The sequence below is a fragment of the Labrus bergylta genome, chromosome 15, assembly GCF_963930695.1.
Source record: "Labrus bergylta chromosome 15, fLabBer1.1, whole genome shotgun sequence".
In the NCBI taxonomy this organism is placed as follows: domain Eukaryota; kingdom Metazoa; phylum Chordata; class Actinopteri; order Labriformes; family Labridae; genus Labrus; species Labrus bergylta.
The window spans coordinates 7,103,817-7,115,196 of record NC_089209.1 but is presented as its reverse complement, the minus strand read 5'-3'; the positions used below and the strand labels follow the sequence as shown (position 1 = coordinate 7,115,196).

The following is an 11,380-nucleotide window of genomic DNA, read 5'->3' as shown; positions in this document are numbered from 1 at the left end:
TAAATAAGCCCCAAGTAAATAATTTAATCCTGATTTAAAATGAATATATTAAGAATGAAAACACAAGGTAAACTCATTTAAGATTTGAAATCTGATAATAAAACACACTAAGAGACCCCTCAGAACCAGAAATGTTAATTCAATGTAAACTTTAATCGCATTATGATAATCAAATCACACGTCAGTCACAAGCAGTTAAGTCCACTTTGACATTTGAGGAACTGGTGGACATTTTTTTTTAAAGCATTTGTTATAAGTTAGAGACTCAAGGGTTGAATACAAAAGATGTGTCATAGTAAAACATTTTTTTTTTTGGTTATCTTCACAACAAATGTAAGATAATAACCCAGCTCGTTATGATATTGTTTGATTGAAGCGTTTTATTCACAAGATTGCGGTGTGCCCAAATGAAGCTCAGTGTGTAAAATACAAGTTTTTTTTGGGAGGAGGAAAAAGGAGCACCAGCAGCAGCAGCAGCAGGAGGAGGAGGAGGAGGAGGAGGAGGGCTGGTGGGGGTTATTATACTATTGTCCGCCCCTTAATCCGGTTGGCTCAGAGACTGCCCGCAGGCCAATTTGTAAGTGGTTTGCGGAGCTGCCAATCAAAGCAGACATCCTCTCCTCAGGCTGTGGCTCAGGAACATCTCAGTTGCTGTGTGGAGAGATTTGACGGAGGGACACTCCTGTACATGGACCATCACTGCGCTGCAATCCGCCGCCTGCTCTCTCTCTCTCCTACACACACACAGACACACACACACACGCACACACACACGCATGTAATGCCTCGGTGAAATCCGGACGTACACGGTGGAGAAAAACACGCATGTGAAGATTTTACGTTTGCATGTCAGGAGAGGAGGAACTAGTCGCCGGGTCCGCGGCTGTTTGTCTTTTCTTATCGCTTCTCCCCCCCTCCTATGTCACTCTAATTAATCGGAGGCATGTGGAATCGCACCAGGATTAGGAATTGCCTCCCAATAGTGTGCCTGCTGTTGACGTTATGGACGGAGGTAGGACGGCTCTTGTTGCAATCCAAATTAATTAATTTTTTTCCTCCTACAGAATTATTTAAATGTTTGGAAAATTACAAAATATCAAAAGTTGGTGGGCGTGGGCAGCTTGTGTGTTTTTTTTTTTCTTCTTGCTCTCCGGTGTTTGCATATTCGCGTTCACCTTTTTTAATCGATAATTGAATTACGTAGCCGTCAGTTGTGGAGCATGTGATCATGTTACCATGACAAGATAGAAGTCTGTGGGATTGATACAGGCTACTCTCCATTTTGGTTACAATGCAGGGGGGGGGGGGGTTGCTGGAGGGCTGGATACGTGTTTTTTTTAAATGTCATCTTTTTGTTTTTTGGAGGGAAGAATGAGGCCTGAACCAAGAAGTTGGAAGTTGCATTGCATCAAATTTGGTTGCTGCAGCGGTTAAATTGAGAGTAACCTGATTGTCTCCACAAAAAAAAAAAAAAAAAAAAAAAAAGAAGAAGCCCAGCCTGTAAACTGCAGGCTGTTCACGTGCTCCATTCATGAATATGTTCCTACATCCAGCCAGTGTGTTTCAGCTCTATGATGATTTGAACGCAGGAGTCAGGCACTTGTTTGGGCCACTTGTCCATTTTTACGCATGAATCCGAGCAGCAGCAGCAGCAGCAGCCCCCCCTCCCCTCCCCTTCCCCCCCCCAGAACCAGAACCACGCTGCAGCCCTGTCAATACAGCGAGGCCTAAATATAAGTTTGGTCTTTTTTTAAAATGTTGTTTCTAAGGTGTCCCAGTCGACCGGCTATTTCGAGCTCCAGCTGATCTCCGTGGAGAATGTGAACGGCGAGTTGGCGGACGGAGAGTGCTGCGACGGCTCCAGGAGCTCCCTGGACCTGCGCTGCACTCGAGACGAGTGCGACACTTACTTCAAGATCTGCCTGAAGGAGTACCAGACGGAGGTCAACACCAACGGCGCCTGCACCTTCGGCTCTGGATCTACGCACGTTCTCGGTGGAAATATGTTTTCTTTTAAGGGCGCCAACAATAACCCGAATAAAATCGACGAGGCCGGCAAGATATTGATCCCCTTCCAGTTTGCATGGCCGGTGAGTTGTGATTTCTTTCTTAATTAAGTCGACTGGAGTATTAGATGATTCCCTCTCCACTGGGAGGAGAAAGACACTGAACCCTGTTTAAAAAATATATTAATTTATTAGATTTGTGTGTCCAAATACCTTCTGGAGCATGTCATACAACCACTGATGAAAGGTTGGAGCCACTCTTCCATTTCTGCATACATCACCATCACCATCACCTCAGTAGTACTGTTGGGATAAAAAGTTCACAGCACAAGAGTACCCCATGTCTTTTTAAAACCAGGGGCTGCAAAACAAGGCAAAAAAAAAGACTATTTACATCATCAACTGACCTGCTTAATATTCAGTTGATTAACTGTTTGGTCTTTAAAACAGCTGAAAAATGCGCACCATCACATCCCAGTCATCAGATGTCTCGTGCAAAACGTAAAAGATGGTTCACGTTCCTGTCGTGCCTGACGGAAAAGAAGAAGACGTCCTTTAACTATCAAGTTTTTGGCTTGAAGCGACTGCTTGACAGAATAAGAAAAACATGTTTAAAATAGTTGAATTGTGTCCAACTGATCTGGAGCGTATTGTGGTTAACATTGGTGTCATAATTTGCAACACATCCCGCAGGTTAAGGCAGCAGGAAACCTGAATGTTTTTTTATTTATTTATTTATTTTTTTAAACAAGGGGTTCTTAGCAGCGTCCTGTCTCTATGAGAATTGACACAAGCATCACGACTAAACGGTCTCGCGTGCTTCTCGAGGATCCGATTGCAGCTACAGTGGTTCAGTGTCATCTTTGAAAGTTGCCATGATATATGACGGGTTGGCTTTGTTCCAGTCCGGCAGCTAGCACCTGCCAAGGCCATGATAGGGTAATTAGACTGGGGGGGGGGGGAAATGCTTTGATATGGAGACCCTGCTGGAGGAACTCTGCTACTTCTTATATGCTCACATTGACACGGCATTGAATTAGAGAAGAATCAATAAAGAGGAATTTGGTTTATCATGACTTTTAGGATTGGTTTGCTCTGTACTGCTGTTCATATACCACGGCAATTTAAAAAAAGAAGTCCTCCACACCCAGTATTGGGCTAGTTCTTAGAAATTAGAAATTGCCGTGTCTAAATTGCGCAAATAAATTGGCAAAATTCCATCACCGAAACGTTGCCAATGTATTTGCATTGTTTTTGGACTGTGCTCTCTTCTGCTCTGAACAACTTTTGGTTCAAATATGACTGCAGTTCTGGATTGTTTGACAGCTTCAGTACTTTTAAATACTATGCATAATTAAATGACAGAGGTTGTTTGTATCTTTAAAGACGTGTGGTAACAAACTATCAAAGTTTTGACCATTTTAAAAACTTAATTTCATCACACAAACCTTTACTGTGTGCTTTGGACTGCTAAAATGTCAAACGAGTCTGGTGGGCTCTTGGAGACTGGCGTGTACTTTCTTTAGGGTAACATCCTCGTTGGATGGATGCTCCAATTAATTCTCTATTACGATGATGAATGAGTGACATTGCTCTGTGAGTTGGAATTATGTGTTCAGCTGAAGTGAGTGGTGCCTCGGGGCAGCGGTTCAGTGAGTGTTCTGCTGCATGGTGTCAACACCTCTCTCGACTTCCCCCCACAGCTCCCTCTCTCCTGCTGTGGGTGCCAGGTGGCTCCTTCAGGCCAATTATGCTCATCTGACTACAGATGAATGATAGATGATGTAAAAGGAAAAAAAAAAGGTGTGCGTGCACCACTCCTGTAGCAATGTAAGTATGAGGGGTGTGTGCTCTGGCTCTTATTCTTATAGTGAGTGAATCTATTGTAATATTCTATTGTGTTGCTACTGAAGTTTCTGTGGAGGGCCTAAAGAACTGGATGGTTTTATAAAAGATGAAGTGTTTGAAGTAGAGCTAAATTAATGGACAGAAAAAGTACACTGCAACAATTTCAATAAGAGGATATTTCATTTCATGACATTTGTTTGTTTTTGCTCCAGCTTTGTAACTATTTGCTGCCTAATGGTCACATTGGTGAGAATAAACTGAATATTTCTGCGTTTTGGACCGTTGGACGGACAAATCAGGAAAACGTTTAAGTTTTTAGTGTAAGGAATTGGTAGTTTTCACATTTTTCTCATCATATTAAGAGCAGGGATAAAGGTTGTCAACATTTTCAATTATTCTGTAGTTTTTCAAACCACATGTTTCATAACTATACAATCTACATCATTTGAATGAATGGTAGTATTAAAACATATGGAAGCTTTAAAAAACAACAGATCTTCAGTCTTTTTTCTTTTCAACTGAAATGTCTAAACTGCAGAAAACCACTGGTGATTTAAGAGTACCCGACTATTGCTAAAGTCTTTGTGTAGTTCAGACAGTTTTCTTGACATATCCGGTAATTAAAAACAAGACATTTCTTTAATTTGGCTGCCAGGAACTTCTTTTAAGTTGCCTTGTACTGAAACCAGTATTGCTATCACTGCTTTTTTTCTTCTTTTTTTTTACCAGTATGTTATCGTAGTTTAAAGTTCTGGTATCGTAACAAGCTTACACATGATCCAACAATAAAATAACCAGTTAAACAACTGGTTTTGAAAGAAGTGGTAGAGCAGTTCTAGATCAGAGAATCAGACGACAGGGGAAGCAGAAGTAGGTAAAAAGAATCCAATGAACCAGCCTCTTTGTCTTCTTTGATAATTGACTGAATGTCTGCAGGTATTTGAAAAAAGAAAAACACCTTTTTAAAAAAAAGCCTCCATTAAGTCTTTGAACAAACAAGTGAAGCGTCTTCAAATTACCAAATGATTAACTGACTCCTCGAATAATAACGAGCAGATCATTAACTGCATCCAGCCCTGTTTTTAAAAAAAAGTGCTTGAGTTTCTTTTTTGACAACATTTTCTTATAATTGGAAAAAAAACTTGATTTGCATAATTGGTAGGTTCAGTAATGAGCAGATCTGTGAGCGAGGACTGATCTCCGTATAGCTTTTTTATTTTTTCTGCAGTCTTTTGTGTTGGTGGCTTCACATGTTTGATGCAGGTTTCCTCTCTGAGTTTTTAATGATCGGAGGGACTCTTAACAGCTGTTTATAGAGGAGGCGGTCCACCTTATAGTGAATTAACAGCCACCTCTCAAGCTTCAGGGGAAAATGGCAAAGGTGTGACTTCACACGGTAAAGGCCATATATCTAATGAGGGAGGCTTTTGTGTAGGTTATCACGTGGGAAGGTTAGCACCGAGGCTAACTGATTATCTGCTGCAAACACTGGATTTATGTTCAAGCTGCATGTTTATACATTTCACACCCCTCACGCCCTTCATGAACCACTGGGAGCCTCTCCTTTGACTCGTTGACTGACACCTCGAGGCCGAGGTGAAGAGGGCTAATTCTGGTGTGTTGTGTTTCTGTGAAGTGGCCCGGGCTGATAACCGTGCACTATTCCAGTGCCAGATGTCACAACAAGCCTGCGGGGGTCACTTGCTGTGGCGTTGTCGCTTTTCTTCACTGAAGAAACAAAGATGCAGTGTACTTGTTGGCCGTGTCGTCTGGAGAGCTGCCAGCTTCGAGCCTCTTGGAAAGCAACGAGTGCTGAACTCCTCTGTCATCCTGAACCCAGCGTATGAGACAATCTGGGAAATGAAACTTAAAAATGCAGGGATTCTTATCTTACATATCCATGGGTTCCCCCTTTTTTTTCTTATCTAACCTACAAAAAATGTCAGATTGTGGTCCTCTATCTCAAGTGTTTGTCTCCTGAGAAAACTGGTATCATTCTGGTACATATGGCAGGTTGGCCGTGCAAGTGGATGGAAGAGGAAGGGTCCTAAGATCTCACTTTGGGCTGCTATGTATTTTGATTTATTGATTAATCTAAGAATTGCGTTTTTCATTTAGTCCATCAGAAGGAGAGATGGGACTGATCCAATCTAATATCAGTATCAGGTCCGATATTAATGTAATTTAAGTATCAGACATTGGTCTGATGGCGCTGATCCAACTCACCGATCAAGAATATCGTTGGGCACTTTAAACATTCTCAGCTTGCACAGTCTCTGAACAGACTGAACACTGCTGCTCACGTCTACATCAGGACATTCAGACAAGTTGGAACTGCTCCTTCTATATGATGAAAAGTTTTTGTCAATTAGTTTCAAAACTAAGACGTTTTTTTTTTTTTTTTACAAAATGACAAAAAGCAGCAAAGCCTAACACGTAAGAAGCTAAAACCAGCTAAGGTTTTTCAAATCACCTTAACATTTTTTAAATAGAAAAGGAAGGATTATGGTGCTCTCTTAATTAATCATTTGAGCTCTTATTGCAATCACCAAAATGAAGACTCCTATTGTCACTGAATGTGTAAACCTGCTGCTTAAGCGTTACAGAGACGCGCTGGTTTAATGCTGTTTCACTGAATACATTTCTTGCAGAACAGAACAATTTTCAAATTGACCTTGAAAGCCTGAGCTGTGACAACACCTCTTTGATGCCTTTAATTTTCTGAACAGGCACTTGAGGGAATTCTCAAAGAGCACTTTTCATCTCCTAGTGTGGAGCAGTCAGGCTGAAACAGTGAAAATCATCCTGCAATTTCTGGGAAATGCTGCTTCCTTTGTGATGACACAGAGACGGAGACATCATAGCCCACTTCTCCTCTCAGCCTTTTTTCACCACCGTGTGATGCAGTTGCTAATGGCTGATTTAACTCAGATTGCATGATGCTTATCCATTGTTTGGAAGTCATCCAGTGATTCTCCAGCTCTGGCTTTTCTTGCCAGCGTGCCAGTAAAGAAGACTCACTATTGATGCTTCTGCTGCCACCTCTGAGCTCAGCCTACGCTCAGTGTTTCCCCACAGGCCTGGATTTACAGGAAATGCAACCAGCTTCTGCTTTCTATTGTGAGGGCTTTGTTGTGTATTGTTTAGGCATTTTTTACTTTTTGATTCCTTCTTTCCTAGTACCGTAAAACCTGTACTATAAGTCCCATCGGTAATAAGATGCAGTTAGTTTAAACCTTCAAAAACTGTCTTCCTGTGTGATGATTTCCATAGCATTAAGCAGATTTTTTCTGTGCAGCTGTGAGACATTTCCAGTACTGTCTGTCTTCACTGTGTGGTGTTTACAGTCCTGTTGGATACCAGTATGGTTGTTGAGTTTTTCACCTACCATGACATTGACTGGTGGGAAGTACAGACCGACAGCGTCGCACTGCCCACCTCAGCTGGCAACTTGTTGTCTCTAAATGAGGATTCTTTTAAACTGAACGAGTTCTCCACAAGCTTTATTCACTTAACAGTGTGCCACTATGTTCTTTAAATGCATGATTAATAGAGGTGGGGAAAAAAAATCGATTCATAACGTCCCAAAAATTTTTTGGGGGCTAATCAGCCACTCCTTGCTAAATCCTAAGGCTAGCTCTTAATCTCAGTAGAATACCAAGTGGAGCAGCAAGAAATTCAGCCAGTCTCATAGATGACTGGAGTAGATCCTGAAGTATGTACTGATTCATAAATAGACTTTGAATCCATGCATCCATGAATCCAGAATCGTTTTGAATCCAAAATCTGAATCGAATCATGACCCCAAGAATTGAAATTGAATCAAATCGTGAGACACCCAAAGATTCCCAGCCCTAATGACGAAGAAAAGCCTTTAAAAAGTTACAGTGCCAGCCTGTTTGCTATGTTTCCAAGCATGCTTTGCACAGCATGCAGATTTTGGAGCTCCCCCTACTGGTTTGCTGCACATCATAAGCTCCACCTTCTCCATGTTAACAAATGGGACATGAACCAATCTATAAAATCAACACACCTGAAATATATTTTTTATCAAACATGGTCTTGTAGTTTGTTCTTATGCAGATGATACCTGTGTGTTCACTTTTCTGATAAGTTTAGTTTTAGCTGATTGCCTCCATCTCTGTCATTAACTCAACAATTTACTGTTTTTTATCTCCACACACAATTTTTTAACTACTCCTTCAACTGATACTGACTAGATGTATATGATCAGACCGGTCCTGAAGCATGTGGACCATACTGTACTTTTATGAATGAACGCGAGCATCAATGCACTTCAGCAGTCAGCTGACCAAGTTAAGGCCTCGCCTGGCTCGTCTGAATGAGTTTGCATTTTGTTAGCTCATGCTGTGTGAGCACTTCGAGAGAGCGAGGGAGGGAGAGGGATGCGTCTTAACTTCCATTTGATCACTAATGAAATTGCCGGTGAAATTTGTGTGCTTCTCTTCCTCCCTACCTCCCCCCCCCCCCCAGCTATATCCGCCGGGTGTCCTTTTGAAGGAAGCCTGCTTGTAACTGAATCTGCTCTGAACTTCGATATGCATCAGTCCCCTCTCTGCTAGTAAATAGAAGTTTGAAGCCATACCTGTTATTGATCTGTAGAAAGTACAAACCCCCCATATTCCTGTAAAAACATCAGCCAGCCTCTCAAGTGTATCGAGGGATGAAGTGTGTGTTGGGTGGTTTGTGCATCTGAAGCAATAGTTTTTTTATGTGTATGAAACTCTTAAGTAAATTACTTGTTTTGTGCTAAGACAGTTAGCTGGACCTTTTTCTCTCGTGTCACCAGCAGTGTCATTAGTAAGCTCCAGGGATGTGCGTGATTAGCTACCTAAAGTTAACATCATCACCTGCGCCAGGCGGCACCATAATTACTAGTCGCTTAAAGTCAAGTAATTCAGGACCACGTTGCCAGTTAAATGATGTGTCTAAGCTGTAACACAGCCACCTGCCATTAGCCAGGCTGTAGCACTGGTTAACGGCTACTGACAGAAGGTTGGCGGTGTTAGCATTGCTGCTAACGGTAGCAACTTTCGACAAACAAATTTAAGTTTATATTTCATTTACTTTCAAATAACTTGTCTTAAACATTCCTAGTTAGCTCCAAGCTAGCTTCATTAACGATGTCTTTACTGTGTTTGGGATTCTTTTTCTTGGCCATTATTAGTCTACACCCACGGAGAAAGCACCATTAAGGCTATTTTCATTTTAAGCTAGTTTTTTTTCTGTGTTTTAGTACCTTTTAGATATTCAGACCTTTAAAAGTTTGTTTGAAGCTTCGATACCTTTTCATTGCTGTTTCTGTTTTCTTCCCTATCCTTGCGGTTTAATTCAATGTAAAGAGAAACATCAGGGCTCGGCCACTTAAACTAACACGTGTTTGAAAAGGTTGAGAAGTATGACGGCGATATTAGAAGTAGAAACCCATTCAAACACTTTGAGTCCATACATGTATACTGTACTTACTTAATGTCCCCTCCCTCTCTCTCCTCTCCGGCTGCAGTAAGCTTTATTTTGGATGCACACACACACACACACACACAGGGCTAAAGGCTAACACAGGCTGCCATGGTTAACCACACCTGATGTGGAGCTTGTCAGAGCGTTGCTAGGCGACGGCTACATAGGCTTCTAGTAAACAATTATCTTCCCTTTCAGAGGCTCCCTCCCCCACCCCTCCCTGTCTGGTCCCAGGGCTGCTGCGTGGTGGAAAGCCACTTACAGCGGTCTCACCTGTGATTCAGCTCAGCTCCGTATTGATTATGCAATTAGCAGGTCAGGCAGCACTGACACTCCCTTTTAGTGAAAGTGGTGCTCAGGGTTTGTTATTTGGTTTTCAAGGTTGTAATCACACTTACTCGCATGTTAAGCTGATCAGCAAAACCCCTTTTGTCTTTGCATGTGTTGCAGAAAGGTGTTTTTTTTTCTCTGCATACTAAGTCCCATTAATTAGCTTCATATACATACGTGTGCATATGATGATGTAAGTCCTTTTTTCTAATCCCTTAACAAACTTTCAGGGATTCTCTGTACGCACACATGCAGAGTAATCCTACTGGACATTAGAAATATATGCAATGTGCAATGACATTATTTCCTATCGCAATAACATAGATAAATTAAGTGCAATAAATAAACAAAATTAAATCGTTTCTGAGCTTTAACTCAGATTATATGTCCACTTTTATTTTCATGTTTTTGTTTGTAAGGCCCTGTGCCCACCTAGCGTTTTTTTTCTGAGTGCCAGCGCCAGTGTGGGGGGGGGGGGAAGTGAATGCAGCAGCAGGCGGCGGCCCGGAGAAGAAGCGCAGTGCTCCGCGTCTTTTTAGTGCAGCCCCTCCAAACGCTTCGAGTTGAAAATCTTTCCAACTTTTCAGAAAGGCTCTGTTGATGTCACAAGCTTCTTACCCCTTTACTTTTTACGGATCGCGCCCTGTACCAACGTCCTCCTTGTTCAGTGTCCAGACAAAGCAGGAGGGCAAGCATCCTCTGTTTGATGCTTATAGTGAAGAGGAAAAAACAACACAGTGTCTGTCATGCAGCGGCCATTTTTAAGTGACTGTTGTAATAGAGACAACACGCATGTGCAGCGCTTATATTCTCAGCACACAAGTGCTACATCCAAGCGCTCCAGAACGCACAGCCAGTGCACACTAGGTGGACACGGGACTTAACATGTCCCTAATAAATAAATATTTTATTTCTACCTCAAAATTGTCACAAGATAATCCGAGGGTAGTTGATAGGTAGCGTTAAGTTAATATCTCCCAGACCTCAATCAGATTGCTGAAATGTGCGTATGCTGTGTAAGAAAGCACGCTGCATGTTTACACAAAGTAATTTGTCGTATTTACTCAAAAAGTTTCAGACATCTGCGGTCGATTGCTTTGCCCTTATGGAGAGTTTAAGGACACTGTTTAACTACCCTTGTTGCTAAGTATCTAAGTACAGAGTATTCATTACGGTGTGTTGTGCCATTTGCTACAGACATGAAAAATTTAAATCGAATCTAAAGTTGTTAAATAAACTTCTTGTCTTTCCCCTGCTCACCCATGTGTGCAGTGAGAAGAACGATACCATCGCTTTAACCCCATGCCCTCATTTCATTCCAGTAATGCCTTTCCACCCTCAGACACTGCACAATCTGGTTCTCAGAAATCATACTTTCTGTTTCCCGTAGTCAGAGTTTAAATGTCTGACTGACATGTGTGACGTCACCACGCTCATCAACAAAGATGCAGTGTAGTAGTGTGTGTGTCTGTGTGTGTGTGTGAGTGTGTGATCTGGACAGCTGCCCTGTGTGAACCTGTGTGTTCTGAACTCTTTGAGTGTTAGGATGTTTTTTTTTTTTGCTCTTTTGCTGATTTCACACAAGGTACAGTGTGTACAAGTGCTGCTTTCAGCATCCAGGAATATAAAACGGTAGTTTTCTTCTCAGTGCCGTAGGGGGGTGATGATATTTTAACTTGTGCCTTCCCCGTTGTTTTTGCAGCCTGAAGTTGAAC

General features: G+C 41.8%; 1 protein-coding gene across 2 annotated transcripts in view; it reads left to right on the top strand.

The window, feature by feature from the left end:
• Positions 1-345: 345 nt before the first annotated feature.
• jag2b (jagged canonical Notch ligand 2b) overlaps positions 346-11,380 on the top strand; it is a 49,797-nt gene continuing 38,762 nt past the window's right edge. The window contains exons 1-2 of one of the 2 annotated variants that reach the window (XM_020639931.3): positions 346-1,012; positions 1,770-2,090. In XM_020639931.3, coding sequence (XP_020495587.3) covers positions 944-1,012; positions 1,770-2,090 — 390 coding nt within the window. In that variant the 5' untranslated portion in view covers positions 346-943. The remainder of the gene's footprint in view (positions 1,013-1,769; positions 2,091-11,380) is intronic. The other variant, XM_065963822.1, reaches the window with a different exon arrangement.